Below are 27,908 nucleotides of genomic sequence, written 5' to 3'. Positions count from 1 at the left end.
GCAGACTACATTCTATGCATTTTCTCTTTAGGAAGTAAGTTATATTTGGAGATGATGTGTATACCGAGTTAAGAAGCTGAGATCTTAACTGAAGACTTCACGGTTAAATATACATGAAAGAAGTCCTAAAAGGAAACTTGACTCACTTTACATAGATTATGTATCCCAATTAAAGACCAAATACTTGAAGTCCTAGCAGGGAAGAATAAGTAGCAAATTAATTAATCAGGTTCAACTTATACTACTTATACTGTCAAAGCTAATCATGTTGTTATAAAATTGGTAAACTTTCATTCAAGTTTAACATTCAGAAGTATGTGATATGTTTGATATTCCATATATAATCATATAACTATGATTATATCTAGTACAACACTCAGATATAACTGGATTCCCCTGGATTCCAGTCCACACATTCTTATATTCACAACTCTAATCAATGAACAGGCTCATATTTTGGACAAGAAACCATTACTCCTCATAAATAAGGGTCATTTTCATCAAGTTTCTAAGATCCTTTGTACTTACTTTATTTTGTCTGTTTTTGAGTCAGAGTCTTGTTCTGTCATCCAGGCTGAGGTGCAGTGATAAAATCACAGATCACTGTAACCTTGAACTCCTGGACTCAAGTGACTCTCCTGCCTCAACCTCCTGAGTAGCTCGGACTATAGGCACTTAACACCATGCCTAAATTAGCCTGGCTAATTTTAAATTTTTTTTTGTATTTTGTAGAGTTGGGGATCTCCCTATGTTGCCTAGGCTCATCTTGAACTCCTGGCCTCAAGCAGTCCTCCTGGCTTGGCCTCACAAAGCACTAGAATTATAGGCATAAGCCGTGGTTCCTGGCCATCCTTTTTACTCCCTATGGACATAAGCATCCACAACTCTGCCTACCCAACACATTCATATTCATTCATTCATTCATTCATTCACTCATTCATTCATATTCTCTTTCTCTCTTTCCCTCTCTCTCTCTCTCACACACATGCATGCCCATACAGCAGTCCAACACCACTAACTTAGCAGTCATTACCACGCAGCTATATATTATTTTTTCTTTCATGCTCCACTGGGTCTATTACATTACTATTTCAGTAGAATCTTAAAAAAAGATTACCACAACAGATAAGGCACTGGTATGATGGCTTAATTTTGGTAGAAAAGTCAATCCTGAACGAACTTGGTAATCCCGGAATCCTCCAGCTACAGAAAGTGTGGTTAAATTTATGTGTCGAGCATTTAGAATCCAATAGTTGTTTACAGTCGTATAAAAATCTGGTAGAGAATAAAAAAAGACATTAAAAAACAGTAGCCATTCCCTGAAACAATATCTATACAGTAATATTAATATTTAACTGAAGTTTTGCTTAAGTCATTTCATCTATAAACAGTGTGTTATTCACATTTCCCTATTTTCAGTAAAATCAGTATCTTTACACATATTCCTACTTCCCCACTAAATAAAAGTATAAATACTAAGAGTTACTAAAGGTATCAATTAAAAAAAACAAATTTTACTAGCTTTGGATCCATAAGCAAACACATTTCTACATTCCACAAGGACGATACTTATTTATGAGTCACAAAGTATAGCTAAAAGAGAAAATCCTAATATTCTTCCAAAGATAAGAATTTACCATGCTAGAGTTGTAGACATTTGTGGTGTTAGTTTCATGGTATATGCACATATTCAAACTGTATACATTAAATGTATACATTACAAACTGTTACATATGTGCAGTATTTTATATATCAATTACCCTCAACAAAGTGGTTTAAAAAAAAAATGAGCTGTAGATCCCTCCCTATGATGGCAGTATACCAGCTTAAAAAGGCTTAGCTTGAGAGGCTGAGGAAGGGAGATCACGAGGTCAGGAGTTGGAGACCAGCCTGGCCAATATGGTGAAACCCCATCTCTACTAAAAATACAAAAATTAGCTGGGCATGGTGGTGTGCACCTGTAGTCCCAGCTACTCGGGAGGCTGAGGCAGGAGAATCGCTTGAACCTGGGAGGCAGAGGTTGCAGTGAGCCGAGATTGTGCTACTGCAGTCCAGCCTGGGCAACAGAGCGAGACTCTGTCTCAAAAAAAAAAAAAGAAAAAGAAAAAGGCTTAGCAAATCTCTTCTGTGGCCAACCACCACCACACAAGTACTATTTAAATTCTTACAATCTATCAGGACAATACCATTGACATTAGTCTTAGGACTATGCTGCTGTGGAAAACCTCAGGGTTAGGGTTCAACCCATTTATTGTAACAAGTACTTCAAAGGGAAGAACCTGCAGACAATTTTTCACTTTGTCTATTGAAGGTGAAAAAAGTCTAGTGTCAAAGATTAAATTGAGGCTAGGGCAGGGGATTTCTCAATTCTTTTTCTGATTATCAAAACTTAATGCATTTTTATCCTGGCATTTGATCCCACTCAGGGCTTCAAACATTGGTTATAGCAAGCTGCCCCCACTAAAGATCTCAGCAGTACTTACTTAGGTTGCCACCTAGCAGACTGACTCTTAACATCTGGAGAGCCTAGGATGTAAGTACCAGTGGGACACACATGCCATATGTCTAGATAGTTTAAAAAGTCAAAAATCCAGCTAATAACCTGTTAAATCAAATATATTTTTTTCTGCCTATCTTGAAAAAATATCATTGAAATAACCTGGAAGGCCAGGTTCAAATTAAGAATTCTCAGACACCTCAGAATTAGCCACTGGATGGTGGCAGCATGGGAAGAGCAGATCTCCAGTCTCTTACTGTGCTTCTCTTCCCACCCCAATTCGATCCTGCATGACAAGGGCCTCATGTGCACATGCAAGCTCTGTCTGTACTTTCTGCAGCGCTATGTCTTGGCCACAACTCAAGCTTAGGATTCTACATACCTGCCCTCAGGAGAACAAAGAAAATGAAGAGACCCACACAGGTGTTGGAAGCAGGCTTAGAGCATATAGACAAGAAAAGTCTGGAGGCAGCTGGGTGCGGTGGCTCACGCCTGTAATCCCAGCACTTTGGGAGGCCCAGGTGGGCGGATCACAAGGTCAAGAGATCGAGACCATCCTGGCCAACATGGTGAAACCCTGTCTCTACTAAAAATACAAAAATTAGCTGGGCATGGTAGCACGTGCCTGTAGTCCCAGCTACTTGGGAGGCTGAGGCAGGAGAATTGCTTGAACCCAGGAGGCGGAGGTTGCAGTGAGCCGAGATTGCTCCACTGCACTCCAGCCTGGCAACAGAGCGTGACTCTGTCTCAAAAAGAAAAAAAAAAAAAAAGTCTGGAAGCTTGGTTAGCTAGATCACAGTGCAGAAGTAAAGACACACGCTCCATGTGGGGAGGCTACTTAGCCTTCACACTCCTCACCCTGTGCGAAAGGGTAGGGGCAGAGCAGCAGGAGCCTCTGAAGTGCAGAGCCCAGTGCAGGGCCTCCTTCCTCCTATTGAAAGGCAGTATTTTCATCAAGTATAAACAGGGAATCTACTTCTGAGGTCATATGGATCTCTGTCTCTCAAAACCTTAAAATTTTCATTCTAATTTTGACTTAGTAAAATAAAAATAATCAATATAGAATAAAAAGGAAAGACTAATTACAGGAAAGGTACAGGATTCTTGACCCTAAGAGTCACTTTCAGCCTGAGCCTTATAGAGACAGAACAGTGCCACCCTCCAAAGCAATAAAACCTATTGAGGGTGCATTCCTCAAATAATTTTTAAAATATCTTTGAGTCATTCTAATTTAATCTATATGGGTCATCTACATATACCACACAGAATGTAATAATATAAAGAGTTCTCAATTACGGTGACAAGCACTATGACTTTTAGCCTTTAATTTTTTTCCTAAACCTAAGGTCATTTAAGATTATTAGACTACAACAAATTTAAACAACTTCATTATTAAAATTAAAATGTTTCCTCGATCGGCCGGCAGAGGGGCGCTAGGCAGCCCTCAATCCGCTCGCCGTGGTCCCATGGAGGAGGAGGCGAGCTGCAGCGCCGCGGCGACAAACTCAGGGAGAAAAGGAAGCAAATGAGCTGATGGAAGATCTGTTTGAAACTTTCCAAGATGAGATGGGATTCTCCAACATGGAAGATGATGGCCCAGAAGAGGAGGAGCGTGGGGCTGAGCCTCAACCTAACTTTAACACCCCTCAAGCTCTACGGTTTGAGGAACTACTGGCCAACCTACTAAATGAACAACATCAGATAGCGAAGGAACTATTTGAACAGCTGAAGATGAAGAAATCTTCAGCCAAACAGCAGAAGGAGGTAGAGAAGGTTAAACCCCAGTGTAAGGAAGTTCATCAGACCCTGATTCTGGACCCAGCACAGAGGAAGAGACTCCAGCAGCAGATGCAGCAGCATGTTCAGCTCTTGACGCAAATCCACCTTCTTGCCACCTGCAACCCCAATCTCAATCCGGAGGCCAGTAGCACCAGGATATGTCTTAAAGAGCTGGGAACCTTTGCTCAAAGCTCCATCGCCCTTCACCATCAGTACAACCCCAAGTTTCAGACCCTGTTCCAACCCTGTAACTTGATGGGAGCTATGCAGCTTATTGAAGACTTCAGCACACATGTCAGCATTGACTGCAGCCCTCATAAAACTGTCAAGAAGACTGCCAATGAATTTCCCTGTTTGCCAAAGCAAGTGGCTTGGATCCTGGCCACAAGCGAGGTTTTCATGTATCCAGAGTTACTTCCAGTGTGTTCCCTGAAGGCAAAGAATCCCCAGGATAAGATCCTCTTCACCAAGGCTGAGGACAACAAGTACCTTCTAACCTGCAAGACTGCCCACCAACTGACAGTGAGAATCAAGAACCTCAACATGAACAGAGCTCCTGACAACATCATTAAATTTTATAACAAGACCAAACAGCTGCCAGTCCTAGTAAAATGCTGTGAAGAGATCCAGCCACATCAGTGGAAGCCACCTATAGAGAGAGAAGAACACCGGCTCCCATTCTGGTTAAAGGCCAGTCTGCCATCCATCCAGGAAGAACTGCAGCACATGGCTGATGGTGCTAGAGAGGTAGGAAATGTGACTGGAACCACTGAGATCAACTCAGATCAAGGCCTAGAAAAAGACAACTCGGAGTTGGAGAGTGAAACTCGGTACCCACTGCTATTGCCTAAGGGTGTAGTCCTGAAACTGAAGCCAGCTGCCAACCGTTTCCCCAAGAAGGCTTGGAGACAGAAGCGTTCATCAGTCCTGAAACCCCTCCTTATCCAACCCAGCCCTTCTCTCCAGCCCAGCTTCAACCCTGGGAAAACGCCAGCCCAATCAACTCATTCAGAAGCCCCTCCAAGCAAAATGGTGCTCCGGATTCCTCACCCGATACAGCCAGCCACTGTTTTACAGACAGTTCCAGGTGTCCCTCCACTGGGGGTCAGTGGAGGTGAGAGTTTTGAGTCTCCTGCAGCACTGCCTGCTATGCCCCCTGAGGCCAGGACAAGCTTCCCTCTGTCTGAGTCCCAGACTTTGCTCTCTTCTGCCCCTGTGCCCAAGGTAATGCCGCCCTCCCCTGCCCCTTCCATGTTTCGAAAGCCATATGTGAGACGCAGACCCTCAAAAAGAAGGGGAGCCAGGGCCTTTCGCTGTATCAAACCTGCCCCTGTTATCCACCCTGCATCTGTTATCTTCACTGTTCCCGCTACCACTGTGAAGATTGTGAGCCTTGGCGGTGGCTGTAACATGATCCAGCCTGTCAGTGCAGCTGTGGCCCAGAGTCCCCAGACTATTCCCATTGCCACCCTCTTGGTTAACCCTACTTCCTTCCCCTGTCCATTGAACCAGCCCCTTGTGGCCTCCTCTGTCTCGCCCTTAATTGTTTCTGGCAATTCTGTGAATCTTCCTATACCTTCCACCCCTGAAGATAAGGCCCACGTGAATGTGGACCTTGCTTGTGCTATGGCTGATGGGGAAAATGCCTTTCAGGGCCTAGAACCCAAATTAGAGCCCCAGGAACTATCTCCTCTCTCTGCTACTGTTTTCCCCAAAGTGGAACATAGCCCAGGGCCTCCACCAGCCAATGAACAGTGCCAAGAAGGATTGTCAGAGAACAGTGCCTATCGCTGGACTGTTGTGAAAACAGAGGAGGGAAGGCAAGCTCTGGAGCCACTCCCTCAGGGCATCCAGGAGTCTCTAAACAACCCTACCCCTGGGGATTTAGAGGAAGTTGTCAAGATGGAACCTGAAGATGCTACAGAGGAAATCAGTGGATTTCCTTGAGGCAGGAGAATAGTCTGGAGACTGGGGAGCCTTCACTTCAGCCTTCAATTGGTGGTGCATAGGGTGTAACCAATAGGAAACTCCTAAAGGGTACTTAAACCCCAGATTTTGCAACTGGGGCTCTTGAGCAGCTTGCTTTAGCCTGCTCCCACTCTGTGGAATATACTTTTGCTTCAATAAATCTGTGCTTTTATTGCTTAAAAAAAAAAAAAATGTTTCCTCATTAAAAGACTTCTACAAGCAAAGTTTTAAATGTACCAACAGAAAAACCGGGCCTCATAATAATTACTGTTGCACCAGATACTTAACAGCAAATAAATTATTCTTTGGCAATGCTGTTATGTTAAGATGGGCACTTTAGAAAAACTACTTTGGTTTGGAGTCACTGGGGAATATTTCTCACTTAACTACAAACAAAATTTTCATCAAAATTAAGATAACACAAATTTTTATAGGTAAGAAGCTATATACATTTACTAACCAGGAAGAATTCTTTCTAAAGATTTTCTTCTACTCATATAATATTCCTATAAGCAGTGAGGATAATCTCTGGCTTTTTTTTAACAAAAAGTTGAGATAACAGACATTTAATTCTTACTCTGTGACATTATCACTATTTGATTAGACGATGTCAATCACAAATTCCTACTTTTCATTCAAAATTCCTGCAAGATTACAGTATTATCTATGGTTTTATTTCCTATGTTAATGTACTTCAATTAAGAGGCAGTACAGCATGCAAAGGTTAAGAGCACAAGCCCAGAAGCAAGTTTGCCAGGGTCAAATATTGGTTTCACTACTTTCTTGCCACATGACTCTGGGCAAGAACAATATCTTGGCCTTTTTCTATCCATAAACATGAGGATAATAATGGTACCTACCTCATGGGACTGCAGTGAGGATTAAGTGTGGTAATATACCACGTGAAGTCTTTAAAACCCATAACATGATAAGAGCTCAATAAATATTAGGAATTATACCTCATTATATAAAGTGTTAGCATACCTTTGTACTTAAAAACTAGACATCGCTACTATTTTACTTAAATATAAGCTTATTTTGGATACAGTCCTAAAACAATTAACAAAGCATAGAAAGTTTAAACACATCTTAAGAGACAGGGTACCATCCTCGAAAATAACTAAACTGGCCAGGCATGGTGGCTTATGCCTGTAATCCCAGCACTTTGGGAGGCTGAGATAGGCAGATCACTTGAGGTCAGCAGTTTGAGACCAGCCTGGGCAATACAGCAAAAATCCCAGATACTTGGAAGGCTGAAGCACGAGAATCGCTTGAACCTGGGAGGTGGAGGTTGCAGTGAGCCAAGATGGCACCACTGCACTCCAGCCTGGGAGAAAGAGCAAGACCCTGTCTTAAAAAAAAATAAAATAATTAGAAAAAATAAACGGAAGCCCTAGTGCCTAGAAATTATAAAACACATGTCAACCATGTTAAGATGCTATGGACAAGGCCGGGCGCGGTGGCTCACGCTTGTAATCCCAGCACTTTGGGAGGCCGAGGTGGGCGGATCACGAGGTCAGGAGATCGAGACCACGGTGAAACCCCGTCTCTACTAAAAAAAAAAATACAAAAAATTAGCCAGGCATGGTGGCAGGCGCCTGTAGTCCCAGCTACTCGGAGAGGCTGAGGCAGGAGAATGGCGTGAACCCGGGAGGCGGAGCTTGCAGTGAGCCGAGATTGCGCCACTGTACTCCAGCCTGGGTGACAGAGCGACACTCTGTCTCAAAAAAACAAAAAAAGATACTATGGACAGACAAAACTTAACAGTAGTTTCAATTATAAGCCTAAGTTCAAAAATATAAAGAGACAGACACTCAGAATTGGAGGTGCTGATTTGCAACTGAGTTGCTTCGTACATGCATAAATCTGTAGCATACTCTAAGGGGAACAGCCATAGATTTATTTATTTAATATTAAACAACAATGGGGAGGTTAATGTTTATGTAACAGTACTCACCTGTAATGAAACGATCTAATGGCATCACAGGAGCAACATGAGGTGTGGCTTGTGTAATAAGAAGATTTATCAGATCATGCTTAAAATTTTTCAGAGTAAGCAATGCTCTTGCAACAAGGCCACCCATAGAATGACCAATTATTGCCACACTTTTTGGAGCAAATTCTTGACCCTATTAAAATAAATCACCATGTCATAATTAAGGCTTTGTATCATTTTTAAAATACTAAATATTTCTCTCTGTATATGAGCAATTTTATAGGAAAAAGAAAATCAAACTATACAACCTCCCATCATAAGGTACAGAAATACATTTTCATATAGTTTTAATTAGTGTATACATACTATTTTGGGTTCTGACAAACATTTTTAACAGGTATATCTTGGTTTTCTGGGTCAAGAGGAACAGTTGGTCTAGCAAATCATGTTTATACTGGTTGTTACTCTACATGTAATCTGAGGAGTAATTATATTTGGTATATACCAGATTATTAGGCTTTACAAGACATAAGAAATCGGATAATTCGTTTGAAACTGAAAATATCACCCAAAAAAGGCCAAGACAACTATAGTTGCCATAGCAATATACTACATTATCATGTTGTTATCTTTTATCTCATCAAATTATTTCTCTGTTGTGCATTTTGGTTTAAAAATGAAGCAGCATTCCAAACATTTATTCACTGACAATTCCATATTTTATTTTTTAGATAAGTGCTTTTCAAAAAATCTTTTGTTTTCAACAATCTCCTCAGTCTCATTACCAAACTTTTGCTCATCATCCCCAACACAGATCCTTCCTATGTACCATCTCTTCTCAATGAGCAGACTGAATCTTGTGCAGAAGAGTTAACATAGGAGGCCTGAGACTGCTGTCCTTGGCATGGGCTGGATACAAGGTTGGCTCTTGGCTGGAATCTGGAACCTTATATTTGGGGGAGATTCCCACCATTCCCTCAATGATGAGCGCCTAAACTGTTTGTGCAAACAACATGTTTTATGCTGAACACCTGCTGTCCTCCAGGCTGGAATTTTGGCATGTGCTAGGCAGAGGGTATCTATGTGATAAGTCCCCAGTAAAAACCTTGGGCACTGAGTCTGTAATGAGCTTCCCTTGTGGACACTATTTTAGCCATGTCACAATATGCTGGTATAGGAATTAAGTGGATCCTTGGTGATCTCCAATACAGACCCGATCCTAGCAAAAGCCAACCCCTATAACTGTGCTCTGAAATCTGTCCCCTTTGACCTTCTCAAGTACATCACTCTAGCAATCCTTCTCATTTTCTTCTTGCATTATTACTTTTCCCTATCAACTAGATCATTTTCATTAGTGTATAAATATACTGGTATTCTCTCTTAAAAATAAAAATAACTCCCTTTTAATTCTCACTTTCCCCTTAGTGACTACTTTTACAGCAAAACTCTAAAAACAAGTTGCAGGCCAGGTCCGGTGGCTCACGCCTGTAATCCCAGCACTTTAGGAGGCCAAGGTAGGTGGATCACTTCAGGTCAGGAGTTTGAGACCAGCCTGGCTACCATGGCAAAACCTGGTATCTACTAATACAAAAATTAGCTGGGCGTGGTGGCACACGCCTGTAGTCCCAGTTACTCAGGAGGCTGAGGCAGGAGAATCACTTGAACCCAGGAGGCGGAGGATGCAGTGAGCCGAGATTGTGCCACTGTACTCCAGCCTGGTGACAGAGTGAGACCCTGTCTCAAAAAACAAAACAAAAAAACAAGTTGTATACACAGTACTTGCTATTGCTATCTCCAATTTCTCAACTTCCATACACTCTTAAATCCATTTCAATCAGACTTTCACCCCAACATGCCACCAAAACTGCGCTTGCTAAATCACCAAGGAATCCAATAGTCAATTCTTAATTCTTTTTTTTTTTTTTTTTCTGAGACAGGGTCGCACTCTGTCACCCAGGCTGGAGCGCAGTGGCACGATTCATGGCTCACTGCAGCCCCAATCTCCTAGGCTCCAAGTAGATCCTCCTACCTCAGCCTCCCAAGTAGCTGGGACTACAAGTGTGCACCACCACTTCCAGCTAACATATTTTCTTTTTTTGTAGACACAGGATCTCACTATGTTGCCTAGGGTACAATGGTCAATTCTTAATCCTCATCTTATTTGACCTGTCAGTAACATTTGACACAGTTGATCACTTCTTCCTTCTTTGAAATATTTAAGTTAGTTTCTTTGACACAAACTCTCCTGGTTCTCCCTTTGCCTCACTGGCTCCTCTTTTTTAGTTTCTGTTTCTGGTTCCTTCTCATCTCTCCTCATTTCTTAAAACTGAAGTGACTCAGGCCTCAGCCCTTAGATCACTTCTCTTTCATATATTTGTTGAAACCATCAGTGATCTCTTCCAGTCTAGTGGCTTTAAGTATATCTACACACTGTCAACCTCTCAGTACTTATCTCGAGACTGTACTCCTTCTCTTGAACTCTAGTCTTGAACTCCACCTGCACAGTAGCATACATGGAATGCCTAATGTGCATCTCAAACTGAATCTGTCTAAAACTAAACTCTTAATCTCCTCCATATCTGTTCCTCCTATATTCTTCCCTACCTCAGTTAATGGCAGTTCAATCTTTCCAGTTGTTTAGCCAAAAAACTTGGGGTCATCCTTAACTCCTCTTTTCCTCTCACTTCGCCCTTCCATATCTGATCTGCCAGCAAATTGTACTGCCTCAACCTTTAAGATTTACACTGATCTGACAATTTCTCATCACTTCAACTGCCACCACCTTGATTTAAACCACCACTATGTCTTGAACACACTTCACCACTTCCTCCTTAGCATGCCACTGTTTTATAGCTACTTTCCCTGTGCAGCATGGCATTCAAAGATTGAAAAATGCACATTTTTAGAGCCCCTTTCTTTGCCTCACTCTCTTCTTTCTCATACCGTGTCACATTTAGCTGCTTCAGCAGCCCCCAATTCCAATTCTCTGCTTTCTTTAGCTAAGTGATATCAATGTGCCCTGCTTGATCTCCCCCTACTTGCCCCATGGTCTGGAAAATGCTTCTGGGCAGAAATCCAGAGCAATCATGGAGCTTACTTCTTCCAGGGATCACAGTCCTTTGCTGCTCTGTTGTCCAACATCTCAAAACAGGCGCTTCAGATATCTTGACCAGTTTTACAGTTGTTTACATATGCAGGTGGTCTACCCTAGTACCAGTTACTTAGTCATAGCTAGAGGTAGAAATCTATACCAATGGTTTTTAGGTAATGCATTGCACTCCTAATTTATATGTAAAGTTTTAAAAAGTTTTTCTTCCTGAATTCACCATAAGAAATGTTTCTTATAAATTTAAACTTCAAAACCATTACAGAGGCCAAGACAACAGACTCTCACAAAAAAATCTTTGTGCCTTCTCTGCTTCAACTTCCATATAAACAAATACATGATTTAAAGTATACTGAATCCCTTTTTTAAAAAGGTGCTGATAGGTTGCACCACTATTGATTTGCATACTTATCTCTCACCTTATAGAGTTTGAGAATTGTTTTAATACATTCATGTACAAACTTGGTCTGCTTCTGAAGACTTCCACCATACAAAGCCACCAGTTCTTCATTGAAGTTCACACTAAAGAAGTCAAAGTGGTACTTGAAGTCAATGTCCTCTGCTTTTCTAAGTGCAATGGAGCCAATAGAACGAACTGCAGAGGAAAAGAGTGAAGTGCACATTAAACAATATTTACAGGTTTCATCCATTCTTTCCTCAGAATTTCTTAGTAAATAACCTTATCCTGCATCACGAATATAAACCACCTATTTCAGGATGAAATTCATTAATAGTACCAATTTAGAACAAACAAATCTAGCAACTGTATGCCTTGAATGCAGTAAGTGTGTCCTAAATATTTTTAAAATTAAATAAATAAAAAGCAAACAGATCACTCACTCTCTACCTTCTTTTCCTTTGGTAGGAGCAACAACAGCTAAAAGGGCAGGATTCTTTGAAGAATAAGACATATAAATTTTGCCACACTTAATGAGGTTTTTAAGAATGACAAAGTTCCTACAATAAATATTCATTCATCACTTGGTTTAGATACTCACGCTTGATTTGTCTTTTTCTCCTACACAGGACATCCAATCCATCAGTAAGCGCCTCCATAATGTAACTTCCAAATCTATCCCCAGTTGAAATTTCTCACCATTCCCACCACTATTGTCCTAATTCAAACACTATTATCTCTTACCTGAACTACTCTAACAGGTTCTTTACTGGTCTCCCTGCTTCCACTCTTTTTGTTCTTGTTGTTGTTTTGCAAATCTTTTTAAAAAATATAAATTTATATTAAGTGGCATAACAATTGTAGCATATGGTTTGGCAAACAAAATACCTGTTTGCCATTTCATTTTGTAAAAACATATACTATAGATACATTATAATCCACATATTATACAACTCACTATATAAAACTGTAAAATTCAATGGTTTTCAGTATATTCACCATCTCTGGTATATATTGTACAACCATCTCTGAAATCTAACATTAGATATTTTTTAATCATTTCAAAAACAAAACTCTGTGCCTACTGGCAGTCACTCCCCATTTCTTCACTCCTTCCAACTCCTAGGCCTAGCAAGCACTGATCTACTTTCTGTCTCTATGGGTTTGCCTATTTTGGACATCTCATATAATACGTGGCCTTTTGGAACTGGCTTCTTTCACATAGCACGATGTTTTCAAGGTTCATCCATGTTGTGACATGTATCAGTACTTCATTCCTCTTTTTTATTGAATAATATTCCATTATATGAATATGTCACATTTGATTCATCTATTCATCAGCTGATGGTCATTTAAATTACTTCCACCTTTTGGTTATTATATGCTGCCATGAACATTTATATACAAGTTTTTGTGTGGGTATCTGTTTATTTTTCTTGGGTAGATACCTAGGAGTGGAATTTTTGGGCCACATGAGAGCTCTATGTTCAATATTCTGAGGAACTCCCAAACAGTTTTCCAAAGTGGCTGCACATTTTACATTTCTACCAACAATGTATGAGGGTTCCAATTTCTCCACATCTTCACCAACACTTGTTGTTATCCATCTTTTTTATTATAACTATCCTAGGAGGTATGAAGTGCTATCTCATTTTTTATTTATAGTTCTCTGATGACTTATGATGTTTTAGTATCTTTCCTGCTTCCATTCTTGCCCTTCAAAGGAAATTCTCTTCATAGTGAAGCCAGAGCAACCTTTTTTAAAAAGTAAATCACACCTACCAATTGCTTAAAAATTTAATATCTGACAATTCTGGTGTTGTAAAGGATGTGGAGCAAAGGAAGGTAAAATATACTGCTTTTAGGAATATAAATTAGCACAATCAGTAAAGATTAAAAAGATACACATAACCTGTAACATGGAATTACACTCTTGGGTATCTAGCTTACAGAAGCACAGGTTTATATGGCTCCAGGAAACATATGGAATAATATTCATTATTTGTAATTGCCAATAAATGTAAACATTTATTCTGTCCAAAGACAGAATGGACAAACCATGGTATAGTCATACAACAGAATAATATAGAGTAAGGAAAATGAATGAATCACAGCTCACACAACAACTTGGATGAATGTTAAAGATAATGCTGAGTGAAAGAAGCCAGACACAAAATAATACATACTGAATGACTATATTCATATTACAAAATTTAAAAACAGCCTCAAATACATAGATTGCATTAAAGCTACAAAGAAAGTTAAGGAAATTACTCTTAACATTAGGACTGTGATTATGTCAAGAAAGAGAGAAGGGAACAAAGTTTTAATCATGAAGGGGCACATAATGGGTTTCCAGGTTACCGGTAATCTACTTCTTGACTAGGGTTTTGGTTTCACGGGTGTTCACTTTATAATAATTTGTAACCAAATATCTATGTTCTATGTGTTTCTCTGTATGTAATATTTCAAATACAAAGATTAACTTTAAAAATCAGGTTATATTTTTCTTACCCAAAGCTCTCCAACAGTTTCTCATTCAAAGTCTTTTCCACAGCTTATATGACATGGCCCGTGGCTACCTTTCCTTCTTATCTCTTTCTAATTTCTCTAGTCACAGTACCCTCCAATGCACAAAACACGTTCCTGCCACAGGACCTTCCCTCAGTCAAGCCTCTCCTCAAATGTCATCTTCTCACAATGGCCTTTCCTGACCTCATCTAAACTAGCCACTTCCTGACCCTTTTATCTTCTACCTCCTGAGTCTGTTTTTGTTTCTAGCTTTTAACATTACTGACATATTTGTTTGATTGCTGTCTTCCTGACAAACATATAAATTTGATGAGAGGACTTTGTCTTGATATGCTCTGGATCCCTAATACCTGGAATACGGCCTGGTTCATGGTAGATACCTGTAGACACGTGCTAGATGAATAAACACATAAATGACTGCACATGTTGAAACAATTCTAGTCTCATTAAACAACAATTCTAGTCCAATAAATAACAAGAAAGCAGGTTTTAGTTTAAAACGAAATTAATTCCAGGTTATTTGGCTGTTATGCCAGAAATAACTGCTGTATCTCCAAGCCAACATCAATTTGGAATCTGTACACGTAACTTCCCTATCCTCACCTTTCTATGTTCCCCCCAGTACTTCCAAATCTCTCTAACTTAAATAACTCCAAAAGAAGAAAACTAATCTCTCTTGTTCTGCTTGCTAATCTCTCTTGTTCTGCATAACATTAGTCACTAATTTACTTCCCTAATCAATGCTTAAGGTTCTGTTCTTTTTACCCTCCATTTCCAACATAAATATGTTTCCTCTGCTGATTCCCCAAGGGGTTCCCCTTTATCATCTACTTATCCCAGCTCACTCCATCTTATTCTTTGTATCCCTCTCTTTGCAAAGTGGTCTTCAATTTTTCTAAGTATTTCTCACGTTATTTTCTCTCAGAGAAAATATCATATTTTGGTCTCTCTGTAAACCCAACATAGTACTTCACACACAGCATGCATTTCATTTACTCTATTTGATTCACTGAGTATGGATATGATTCAAATTCTTGAGTTGAATTTTATAGCTTTCAAAATTTACTTTCAGTAAGACTTACCTTGCTTATAACTTCCAGCATTACCAGGGAGAAAGAGAACTGGAATACCCGTCAAAGGGAGAATTTTGTGTTCTTCAGCATAGGATCCCTCTCCATAAAGATACAACTCATATGCGGGATAGCGTTTTGCCAGTTTCTTTGGAAGTTCTATTTTCTACATTAAGAAAAATGTAGTTTCACTTTAATCAGTTTTACTAATACAATTCAGCCTCACCATATGCAATTCTGAATTACGCAAATTTGAAATAGTGCAATATAAAAATATTACTGATATTAAAACCACACTTCAAACACAAAACAAGTTCTACTTGTAGTTTATTCATATAGAGAACCAGTCTTGAATTGAGTATATTTTGAACCATTCAGTCTTTAGGAAAACATAAAAGAAGACTACCTGAATTTCTAACCAATACAAATTACTCAAAATAGCCATTGACAATGGCAGAAAGCACTGGTATATGTCAACAAGTTACATGTTAACATAATTGGATAAGTATCAATTATACTTAGAAATGATAAAGGTTTTCCATCAACAAATCAATTCTTTTTTTCCATTTTTAACTATTTTGTAATGTCTCTCCTTTTACTCAGACCCAACTATCTATTTCAGTTGTTATATCTTCAAAGGAAAGTAAGTTGTTTTATAATGCAGCTTTCTGATTTCTCAACTTAATATGCTTTGGCCTACAATATGTGTAACAAATTAATCTTAACCTTATAGCCATGTCTTGGTCAAGACATGTACACTCTTCTTACCGTAAACATTCCAGTGAATTAGTATCTATTTCAGTTTTCATGGACCAGGTGCATGATTTGCTGGCAAACTTTAAACTACCCTGCACTTCATATTATTGTATACCAATAATAGAGCAGCTCACCTAACTACTGAGTCAGTAGTTCACCTACATTTTCTTTCAGCTTAGTATAAATTATCTCTTAATGTCATCCTCAAAGGTAGACATCTATAAAAGTGGTAGTAAAGTATACATACACTCTTTTGCTCCTTTTCTTTTTTTATTTTAAAGGAGTGAAACCATTAAGAATGAAACCAATTACATTGGACAGTCATGTCTACTTATTTAGGTATACATATATCTAGCAGTGCTGTACATGTGGCATGTGCTTGATAAAAGAATTTAACTATGGAGTGAATTTCAAAACCTGTAAATGTTGATAATGACTACTGAAAATCCTCGTTGTTCTAAAAAAAACAAAAAACAAAAAACAAAATTCTGATCATTTGTGCACCTTCCTAAATATCCCTTTGTAAACAATCTATGCCAATAACACCACAGAAACATCTGCAGAGACTGTAAGCTTATTAAGATACTAGCAATCTCAGTTATCTCCCCAAATACTCAAAATACAGAAATACTAACCCCATTATTCATTTTATATTTGGTATATGTACTTCAATTCAAATTAGTCCCAATACTGATTGTGCACAGAATACAATCAAAAATGAAAATGACATGATAGTTTACTTCTTTAGGTACAAATTAAACAAAAAGAAAACATAAGAGAACAAATAAATAGTTTCTTATTTCCTCCCAATTTAGTACACCATTATTCTTTTAGTACAGTAGCTAAACAGTTTGGACTACTCGAAAATTAACTCAGAAGAACGGGAAACTATCAAATATATCTAAAAAGAAATATTTAATTTTCTTGAGACAGAAAAGCAAGCAAAAAACATATTTTATATATTTCATAAAATACTATTATGAAAGCAATTTTATAGTGAGAAAGAATATTTTTTAAAATATGAATGTATACAGAGTTTTTTTAAAAAGTATGGAGATGGACAAAGAAGGTAGAACAAAAAAATAAGAGAGGAGGCAAGAATGGTGGGAGTTGTAAGCAAATGGCAAAACTCCATTTCCAGACAGAGTTCAAGTTGAAAGGGAACAGCAAAGACCCAGGAGAGGTAATTGACCACATTGACAGAAAAAGTGTAGGCATAGACAAAGGATGCTGATAAGAAAACAGAAGACGGTCAAGGGATATAAAAGGAAAATACTTACAGGAGGAGGACTCCAACATAAATGTTTTATTCTATATAGTTTATTTTAAATGAGCAACCCCTCTACCATATTAAGATCAATTACCTTTATATTTAAATATTATCTCCACAGTCCTGCCTCTGCTGTCCTCCTTCCTTGACTCTGCCTTAGTTCAGGTTCTTCTCATCTCTACATAAACTCAAAAGGTAAAAATTCTAATAAACTCCCAAGTAATAGAAAAATGCTGATTTAAGAAACTAAAATATCTATTTATGATATTATTTAATTGTAAACTTAAACTGAAAAACAAAATTTGATTTCCATAACTAACCAAAAAGAAAAAAGATTTTGATCTAGATGAATACACATAGTTTTTAAGTTCACATAGTTTTTAAGTTCTCACAAAGAGGTCTCAGTCATCCCTTTGCTCACCACCCCCCATAAGAATAGTTACAGGGGCTCCATTAAAAAAAAAAAAAGGCCTTAAGGACACCTGAATTTTTCAGACTTGTCTCTATCCTTGCCTTCGTCTCCCTTCTATAATCCATAGTTCATACTGGTAACACACACACACACACACATACACACACACACACACACACACACAACAAAGGCTTAAGAGAGAGACATCCTTTAAAATCTGGCTCTAATTATTCTTACCTACTTTTTTTTTTTTTTTTTTTTTTTTTTGAGACAGGGTCCTACTCTTGTTGCTCAGGCTGCAGTGCAGTGGCACAATCTCAGCTCACTGTAGCTTCGACTTCCCGGGCTCAAGTGATCCTCCCACCTCAGCCTCCTGAGTAGCTGGGACTACAGGCAGCATATGCCATCACGCTTGGCTAATTTTTTGAATTTTTTTTTTTAGCAGAGACAGGGTTTCGCCATGTTATCCAGGCTGGTCTTCAACTCCTGGGCTCAAGTGATCTGCCCGCCTTGGCCTCCCAAAGTGCTAGGATTACAGGTGTGAGCCACCTCATCCCGCCCTTACCTACCTTCTTATAACTTACATGTGACATGCTTTAAAATGTATTTTTAATATGTTTTTGAATTCAAGATTCGAAAGGATATACATTGAAAAGGATCTCTCCTACCCATGGTCCTTCAGCCATCCAGTTGACCCTAGAAGGCAACCTGTTACCAGTTTGTGTGTGCTTCTAGAAATATTTTACATATATACAAGCAAATATGTTTATCGATTATTTTTTAGTTTTAACATAAATGATAATATATTATAAATACTGTTCATGCAATGTGTCCCGGTTCATTACCACCTTCACATATACTATTTATGCCTGCAATGTTCTTTCAGTACTTCATACTGTCTCCACGTCCCAATTCACTTTGCATCTTCTCTAAAGCCTTTGAACACCCAAGACAAACTTAGGTGCTCTCCCTTATATGAAAAGCTCTGTACATACTCTCTTATTGTGAAATTATAAAACTCAGTACATTATATTGTAACTATACATTATATGCCCATTTCCCCCATTGTATTTATCAAGACATAAAGACACAAGGTATAATTTAGTTCTAATTCCCTTTCACCTACACCAAGTAGCTAGATACACCTGGCAAAGACTAGTCATTCAATAAATGACTTTCTAAATAAATAACACACTTAATAACAAAATATATGATTCATATTTTCTTTTTTTTTTTTTTGAGACAGAGTCACACTGTCACCCTGCCTGGAGTGCAATGGCGCAATCTTGACTCACTGCAACCTCCGCCTCCCGGGTTCAAGCAATTCTCCAGCCTCAGCCTCCTGAGTACCTGGGACTATAGACGCACCCCAACATTTCCTTTCAGAGAGCAACCGTTAGGTTACACACACGAAGATAGCCAAACAAATCACTGTATGAGAGAAACAACTCTTCTAAAATTCTGCAATTTGCCTAAAACCATTTGCTACCAAATAAAAGTTTTGCCTTGCTGTCATAACAGGGCAAGAAGCTTTAAAGGATAAAGTATATTTTGCCTACTAGGCTTGAGATATGGGTTCGTGAGACGTTCAATTAACTCTGAATAAGCGAATCTGGGAAAACCAGAGGTACAAGATGAATAGAGATAATCAAACAATTTTAAATTCAAAACTTCATTTTTGCAAAGAGTTTCAAATTTATGCCCCACCTTTTAAAAAAATGGAGAATAAAACTGAATATGTTTCAACTACCTTTCTATTTCTGCTGGCTAACTAAAGAAGATGCAAATGAGCAGTAAAAAAGAAGAAAGGCATCAAAAGAGAGAAGAAAGTCATCAAAAGAGAGAAGAAAACCCGATGACTAGGACATCTCACATCTGGGTATCAACCTGTGAACAATTAGAGAGCTGACTATAAAATATAATTAAAAGTAAGCAATATGTAAAATATCTTTAAAACATTTTTATTCATGAAAGCCATTTGGTTCTCAACAGAATGGCCTCATTTATCCAGAAATCTCACTATGTTCAAAATGACTCATTTCTATAGGCTGGTTTTAATTGTATTTGTAAAATAACATGACCTGGTATGCAAAACAAAAAGACTAAGAATACAATATAAATACTATCATGAATTAACACAGCTTTTTACATCATAAAAACCTGCTAAAAATCAAAAACTTCTGCCACTGTGATTATTACTGTATTAGCAAATTATTAATAGAAGTGTAAAATCCCAAAAAGCAACTCAAACCAAAATAACTAAACCTAGACTACTCAACAACAATAAAAACCCAAAGAGCTCTTTATCATTAGCTACACTAATTTTCTGTCTTTCCAGTCAATTTATGAGGCAGGAAATGCGTCTGTGAGATCCATATGCTTTGTTCCCAACGCTAAGGAGAACAATTTCTACTTCTATGAATATTAAAATAGCTTCAATAATTGTAGGAAATCTAAAAATAAATGGGAATTAGTACTGTACTGTTGCAAAATGATTTTAACCAAACTCTTCAATGCGGTACAAAACCAAAGTGACCTACTTCAATCTATTGGAAGTCTCCTAATTATTAAACCAAAAATAAGGAGAGAATTATAATAGCTCTATTTTCAGTTTTTTAAAATACTAAACTAAAAAGATTTGCTTAGAAATGAACAGAGAAGACAGTAACATGTCAAAATCTTCTCCTTCAATAGCATCCCTACCAAATGTTTCCACTCTCTTATCATCATAAATGAAAAACCAAGGTAAGGATCTAAACACAAATGAAATCTAAATTTACTAGAATTTTTCCCATGGGAAAGAATGCTCTTCAGCAATTTAAACCTTAAGTAGTCTTAAGATCAAAATAATAGCAGCGTAATCAAGTAACAGGCTTCCTCCATAATGACTTGTACAAAGAAGCAATCAGGACTTGCATCCTTCACCCTAAAAAAAAAAACTGCTGTGATTTTAAGAGTATACTAAAAATGTATTTTATCAATATATGTTATAGTGCATATACATTTTATGGTAGGGAATTATTATTATAATAGGTAGTCCATAATTAAGAGATGCACTTAGAAATAAAAGAATCATTCGGAAAAAATCTCTTAGGACAGTTGTGTAATTTGTCTGCGCCTCTTTTTACAGCTAGTCATGAATGAAATTCTAGATCCTACTATGCCGAACTAACGAAGCCGTTGATTGAAAACATTGAAAATGGCATGGAAGCGGTAGGGGTGGAGAGAGAAGGGTCGGGTCTCTCTTAAACTCCGAACCCAGCGAGAAAACAAAAATAGCACCATGAAATAGATTTTGTATGCAACTATTAAGAGGCTCGGCTGCTGAGAGACATGCATAAACACAGGTATGCACACACACAGGCAAGCCCACACACGTACGGCCCCTTAACCTGCAAAATAAGAGGATCTGCAACATCTTTCCAAGAGGGAATCTAGTTTCCAATTCAATGACTCGCCAGTTTACCCACAGGCAAAACCCTGGAGTCTCTAAAAACAGCCTTGGGAACTATCTAGCCAATATACACTCTGCAGACGCTCGGTCCCTTTCTAGAAATGCGAAATCTGACGGGCAAATCACTGGGCGCGAGGGGAATTTAGGCGCGTGGGAAGCAAAGGAAGGTCCTGGGGCAGGGGTTAAGGCAAGAATGCGAGAGGGATGAAGCTTCGGTTTAGGGAGAAGGGTTGAGGCTGCCTCTCTGGGCATGAGGGGGGGTGGGCCCGTCCAGTCAGAAGAGCTTGTGCCCAGGATTTGGGGCTGGGGAGGAGGCGGAAGGACAGCGGAGTAACTACGAGGACGACCACGAGGATGCTCTCAGGAAATCGTCGAACAAACACCCCACTGTGAAGAAAGGACACAAAGGGTAGGTGAGGGGGGCAGAAAGGGGATGCAGAGTCTCCCCGGGCGGAGAAAACAGAGGCGAGGACGGGACAGGGGGCCCGAGAGGCGCAGACAGCCAAGGCAGGACGAACCCACAGAAGGAAAAAGGCACCAGGAGCCAGAGTCTTGGAGCGCCCGGCTGAGGAGAGGGCAGAACCTTACCTGATACTCCGGGTACTCAAACATGTAGCTCATACTGCACTTATTCTCCTCGAAGTCGAAGAAGACATCCCACAGCCCCAGGGTTGCCAGGAAGACCATGAAGACATAAAACGCCAGGTTCCAGAGATTGACTGAGTGAAGAAACATGGTGCCGCCGCCCCCGCCGCCGCCCCCTCTACCTCCGTCTCCGCCGCGGGGCCCCAAGTCCGGACTGAGCGTGCCAGAGGCTGTCCGACCGCCAGCCCCGGAGCCGAGCCCCAGCCGCGCGCGCCTGCGCTGATGCCCGGCCTGCCCGCTAGCCAGCCGCGCAGTGCGCCTGCGCGCACCAGGTCCGCGGCGCCTCTGGCCTGGCGACTCCCAGAGCCGAGGGAGGAGTAGGTGTTGCGGCGGGACCGCGGATCTGAGGGGAAAGAGGAAGAGGGAGAAAGCAGGGTGGGCTGGGCTGGAGGGTGAGGGGAAAGAAGGGAAGTGGGGAGGGAAAGGCGCGAGGAGTGGCTGGCGGGAGGGAAAGAAGAGAGAGAGAGGAGGCATCCAGAGGGGGATGGGCGGAGCGCGGGAGCCCTGGAGACGAGCCGGGGGATTGGGCAGGAGGCGGGTGTCAGATGGGTGAATCTGGGGAGGGGAATAGAGCCCAGAGGCGATTAAGGACCGAGAGCGGACCGAGAGAGGGGAGGAGGACTTAAAAGCCCAGGGGTCATCAGCTGTCACCTCGCAAACGCTTCTCCCTGCGGCAGTTTAAAAACCCTTCCCGTTCAATTTTGAAACGACTCAGGCCTCCGCAATTTCGCTTTTCCCAACGGTAATAGAGCACACTCACAGCTCTCTGGAGCAGTTAGCTTGAAGAGGGAACAAATGGCTTTATTTTCCCTCTTCCACCGCCCACTTGGGCCCAGTAGGTAAAAGCGCCGGCTCATAAAAAAAACAAACAACAACAACAAAAATACCCGCAAGCCGACGAGATTCTGCTCTTGGTATCAGATGAAAGCCTGAATCACGAAAAGCATCGTTAGTTCTTAAAAAATATTACCAAAATATCTATTAGCACTGACGTCCCCAACAGGTATCTGCGTAATCAGTTTGACGCTGACTCGCCTTGCTCTCCAGAACCTCCACCTCTTGGGGAATGGGTTCTACGTTAAGCGGAGGAGGCAATTTCGTCCAGCTTCCATTCAAACTCGCAAATGATTTAATTCTTTTTGAAGAATTTCGGTTTTGTTTTGTACAAAGGAGGAATTTTTTAAAAAGTAGCTCTAAATCAATCATGTGTAGCAGCTTCAAAACACTAGAATGTTAGGAAAAAGACATCACTCTTTAAAGCTGACTCAACCGTAGATGGTGTGTGTGTGTGTGTGTGTGTGTGTGTGTGTGTGTGTGTGTAGCTAACTACAGGATTCTTAGAATGGTCTTTGGCACTAAATGAATTTCATTGAGCTTGGGCTGATTTTCTGGTATATTTTCCTTGCAGAGGAAGTTTGGTTACAATACATAAAATAAAAGAATTTTAAAACCAAAAGGAAGCTTATAGTTTATCTTGTACAACACTCTGATATTCAGATTACGCAACTATGAAGGAGAGGTGGAGTGATCCTGAAAATCAAGATATTCTTTCCCCTGCACAGAAACAGTTGCAAGTCTAAACAAACACAGCTAGCTACGGAATGTGGAGTATTGACGGAGAAAGACAGAAATGGGAAAATGCAGAAGCAGTCTCCTTTTTTGTAAGGAGATACATCTGGAAGGACCAGGATAACAGGGGAGCTGTAGGTGGTACTGATCAGGAGGGCAATTAAGTAATATGTCATTGAAATAAGTCGTGTATGAGACGTGTCTTTTTTGTTTGTTTTGTTTTGAGACTGAGTCTTGCTCTGTCGCCCAGGCTGGAGTGCAGTGGCGCGATATTGGCTCACTGCAGCCTCCGCTTCCCAGGTTCAAGTGATCCTTGTGCCTCAGCCTCCCGAGTAGCTGGGATTATAGGTGTGCACCACCACGGCTGGCTAATTTTTTTTTTTTTTTTGAGATGGAGTCTTGCTCTGTTGCCCAGGCTGGAGTGCAGTGGCGCGATCTCGGCTCACCGCAACCTCCACCTCCCTGGTTCAAGCAATTCTCCTGCCTCAGCCTCCCGAGTAGCTGGGATTATAGGCACGCACCATCATGCCCAGCCAATTTTTTATTTTTAGTAGAGACGGGGTTTCACCATGTTGGACAGGCCGGTCTTGAACTCCTGACCTCTTGATCCACCTGCCTCATCCTCCCAAAGTACTGGGACTACAGGCGTGAGCCACTGTGCCGGGCTTAACTTTTTGTATTTTTAGTAGAGAAGGCATTTTGCTATGTTGGCCAGGCTGGTCTCAAACTTCTGTCCTCAAGTGATCCACCTGTTTCGGCCTCCCAAAGTGCTGGGATTACAGGTGTGAACCACGGCACCCAGCCTGAAGTTCTTTATGAGGTGGTGATTTCACTTGGGAATGTCGTGTCTGTTATATTCTATTAATAGGTATAGAATATGTTAAATTTGTAGAATTACACCAACATGACTGGGATTATCAAGAAGAACCTATTTTGATCGCAAGATGTTAAGAGATAAATGTGATAAAGAGGAATATATACTATAGGGTTTTGACATTGTTGACCATAAAAGAGAATGCATGTGGGGTTTGGGATGGAATTACCAGTGAGCACAGAGGATTACAAATCATTTGGGGAAGGCTTTAAGTTATAAATAAAAAGGGGGGAATACATTCATTTGGGGAAGGCTTTAAGTTATAAATAAAAAGGGGGGAATACATTGAGTCTGGGTGCTAAAGAACATCATGGGCAGAACGTCTCCTCTTTATTTCTCCTAGCATGTTAGGAGCAGTATTATGACAAATAAACCCAGGGTGAATCCATACTCCCTCATCTCTATCTCAGTGCTTCTTGAAGTTAATGTGCATGTGAATCACTTGGAGATTTTGTTAAAAAGCAGATTCTGGGCCAGGCACAGTAGCTCACGCTTGTAATCCCAGCACTTGGGGAGGCTGAGGTGGGCGGATCACGAGGTCAGGAGTTTGAGACCATCCTGGCCAGCATGGTAAAACCCCGTCTCTACTAAAAATACAAAGAATTAGCTGGGCATGGTGGTGCACACCTATGGTCCCAGCTACTTGGGAGGCTGAGGCAGGAGAATCACTTGAACCTAGGAGGCGGAGGTTGCAGTGAGCCGAGATCCCACCACTGCACTCCAGCCTGGGCGATAGAGCGAGACTCTATCAAACAAACAAACAAACAAACAAAACAGATTCTGATTTAATAGTTCTGGGGTGGGACCTAAAATTCTGCATTTCTGACAAACTCCTGGGTGATGCCAATGATACTGGTCAGTGGACTACACTTTGAATAGCACAGACCTGTACTGCCTGAGGACTGTTCTATGAAGAAATCCCTGAACTCCAAGATGACAGAGCTTCCTCTTTTGGTGGCCTTCATGAGTTGTGGCAACTAGCTGCATTGACTGTTCACTCAGAAAGGAGTGGGATAGAGAGTCAATGGATTCTTCATGTTTGTAATCTTTCTATCCTAATTTTTTACTGTCTTTTTTTCCTATCCGTCATTATCCACTCCTAGCTTTACTTTTATATCTAACCTAACCCTACTGAGCATCACTTCAACCACCCTCTGCCAGAGCTGTCAACTATCTTGACCGCTTGTCTTTCTATCCCACTCTACTTAAAAACTTCCAACCTCGGGACAATATAATCTGGCTCTGAGCTCTGACACTACTGTATCTGACTACTGCTAGAGAAAATGACACAGTCATTTGAATTACTCTTCAAAAATACTTGGCCGGGCACAGGGCTCACGCCTGTAATCCTAGCACTTTGGGAGGCCGAGGAGGGCAGATTGCCTGAGCTCAGGAGTTCGAGACCAGCCTGGCTAATATGGTGAAACCCCATCTCTACTAAAAATACAAAAATTAGCCAGGCGTGGTGGCGCATGCCTGTAATCCCAACTACTGGGGAGGCTAAGGCACGAGAATTGCTTGAACCTGGGAGGCAGAGGTTGCAGGGAGCTGAGATCTCACAACTTTACTCCAGCCTGGGCAACAAACAGAATGAGACTCTGTCTCAAAAAATACTTATATATGTTTCTGGTCACCACCTTCCTCTTCTATATTTCAGACCACCACTTTTTAAGTTCCCTGCCACTTTTTAAGCTCCCTACATTTCTTCTTCCTTCTCTTTTAGTAGATTTTTAGTACATAACCTTATCTTCATATTACAGAGATAATTTTGATTTTCAGATGCACATTGCTTCAGCTCCTCATTCCTAAGTTCATTATCTTCATCCAGTCCTAATTCAGTTAATACATCTAAAGTGTTTGGCACAATGACTGGCATATAGTAAGCATTACCATGGTACTTTGCTATCCTTAGAGGACATAAAAAGCAAATCTGTCTAACTGTGTTTTATGTTTCCATCTCCTGCTCCTTTCTTTTCAGGAAGTTAGTTCTATCATGTTAAGGTCTCTATCAATCTCTCCCTTTCTATCCTCCCTCCCCAAAGCATATAAATATGTGTGTTGTTTTTTTTCCAAAAATCTTCCTTGTGGCTCTCACCTGTAGCTCTTCTCATCTCAGTCAGGATTCTCAAAGATGTGATCAATACTTATGTCCAATTCCTCATCTCCCCTTCATGTCTCAGCTACACTGTAATTTTTGCCCCCCTCCCACTCCCGTGAAACCTTTCTTGCAAGGTAACCATTGACCTAATTACCAAATCCAGTTCACACTTTTCAGTCTTACTTGATCCTTCTACTACATTTGCCACTTCTTTCTTAAAACACTGCCCTCTATTGTCTTCTGTAACATCATTTTCCACTGGTTTTCTCCTGTTGATGTAGCCTGTCAGTCTCCATCTCATGTGCCTTACTTTTTTTACTTATCCCTTACATTTTATTAATCCCATGATTTTATTCCCAGTCATCATTCTACTTTCCAGCATAAAATCCTTCAGTGGCCCCTCAGAGCCTGAATTCTAGTCAGGATTCTTTTGGTTGCAAGAACACAAACTAACTCCAGTTAAAATGGAGATTTTTTTTTTAAGGTAAAAAGGAACTTGGGAATCCAGAATAAGCTGAGAAGTCAGTACACACGCTGACTTCAGGGTGTACACGGTTCCCTCATGGCCACTCCCAACTCCAAATTTAACCAACCTTTTAGCTAGTCACTACTCATTATAACTCCTCTTGTCAATTTAGATCCAAATCCTGCTTTGGAGGTTGGAAGGTGGGATATCTCCCATTGATGTAGGTGATTCTTTTCAACCAGGACTCACCTAGCAAAGACTATTAAATAACGATTTGGAGTAAATAGAACTAGAAAGGTAAATAGGAGCCAAAACCACAGTAAACAGAGTAGAAAAAGGAATGAGTTTTATACAATAGGTAAGTGGAAGCTACTGAAATGGGAAGTATTCAGAGCTAATTGTTCAGGAAGATTCAGTTTACATCAAAGTCCAGCTGGACTGCATGGCATAGAGTCTCTAACTCAGACCAGCAAGAACTGTGTATTTAGTCCAGGTAGAAGAATAAAAGAAAAGAAATTTTTGTTATTCTTCATTATAAAGAACTATAAAGAATATTTGGTTAACTAATGAAGAACAGGTCCGTCAGCTAAAATGGAAAGGTTCCCAAGATTATATCATTAAGGGAAAGAACAAGATGCAGAACAGTATATATGTATGTTGTCTTTTGTGTGAGAAAGAGAAAGAGAAATACTGGAAGGAAAATGAAAGTGTTACCTGGAGGCAGAGGAAATGAGGTGAAGGGGGCAAGAGTAGAAACAAAACTTCTCTATGCATTTTTTGTGTGTGTGTGCTGTGGTTTGAATGTGTCATAAAGTGCATGTGTTAGAAACTTAATCCCCAATGCAATAGTATTAGGAGGGTGGGGCTTAATAAGATGTGATTTGGGTCATGAAGGCAGATCCTTCATGGATGGATTAATGTTACTATCAAAGGAGCAGGTTAGTTACTGTGTGAGTGGGTTATTATAAAGCAAGTTTGGCCCCTGGCACCTCTCTTGTGTACTCACTTCTGCCTTCCATCTTCCACCCATAGGATGACCCTCTCCAGAAGCCAGCTCTTGGACTTCCTAGCCTCCAAAA

General features: G+C 40.2%; 2 protein-coding genes across 3 annotated transcripts in view; one reads left to right on the top strand and one right to left on the bottom strand.

Moving 5' to 3' along the window:
- The window catches only part of PGAP1 (post-GPI attachment to proteins inositol deacylase 1), a 79,560-nt gene extending 57,503 nt beyond the window's left edge, over positions 1 to 22,057 (bottom strand). For both annotated transcript variants that reach the window (XR_009213833.1, XM_032755082.2), the window contains exons 1-5: positions 21,766 to 22,057; positions 15,298 to 15,451; positions 11,706 to 11,881; positions 8,202 to 8,373; positions 1,118 to 1,275 (exon numbers count right to left, since the gene is read on the bottom strand). Coding sequence is in view for 1 of the 2 variants with exons in the window: in XM_032755082.2 (XP_032610973.2) it covers positions 1,118 to 1,275; positions 8,202 to 8,373; positions 11,706 to 11,881; positions 15,298 to 15,451; positions 21,766 to 21,912 (807 nt within the window). In the remaining variant the exon portion in view is untranslated. The remainder of the gene's footprint in view (positions 1 to 1,117; positions 1,276 to 8,201; positions 8,374 to 11,705; positions 11,882 to 15,297; positions 15,452 to 21,765) is intronic.
- On the top strand, positions 4,008 to 6,422 carry LOC116809344 (YY1-associated protein 1). Its single transcript, XM_032755088.2, has one exon. It carries the CDS (start codon positions 4,031 to 4,033, stop codon positions 6,221 to 6,223), a length of 2,193 nt encoding a protein of 730 aa, XP_032610979.1. The 5' UTR covers positions 4,008 to 4,030; the 3' UTR covers positions 6,224 to 6,422.
- Positions 22,058 to 27,908: the final 5,851 nt, after the last annotated feature.

The sequence above is a fragment of the Hylobates moloch genome, unplaced genomic scaffold (assembly GCF_009828535.3).
Source record: "Hylobates moloch isolate HMO894 unplaced genomic scaffold, HMol_V3 SCAFFOLD_1, whole genome shotgun sequence".
Classification (NCBI taxonomy): Eukaryota; Metazoa; Chordata; class Mammalia; order Primates; family Hylobatidae; genus Hylobates; species Hylobates moloch.
The sequence above is the reverse complement of the archived record's forward strand: the minus strand, read 5'-3'. Positions and strand labels throughout refer to the sequence as shown.

Bases quoted from the DNA above. Each gene is read 5' to 3' on its own strand.
- LOC116809344 (XM_032755088.2), top strand. From the start codon at position 4,031: ATGGAAGATCTGTTTGAAACTTTCCAAGATGAGATGGGATTCTCCAAC.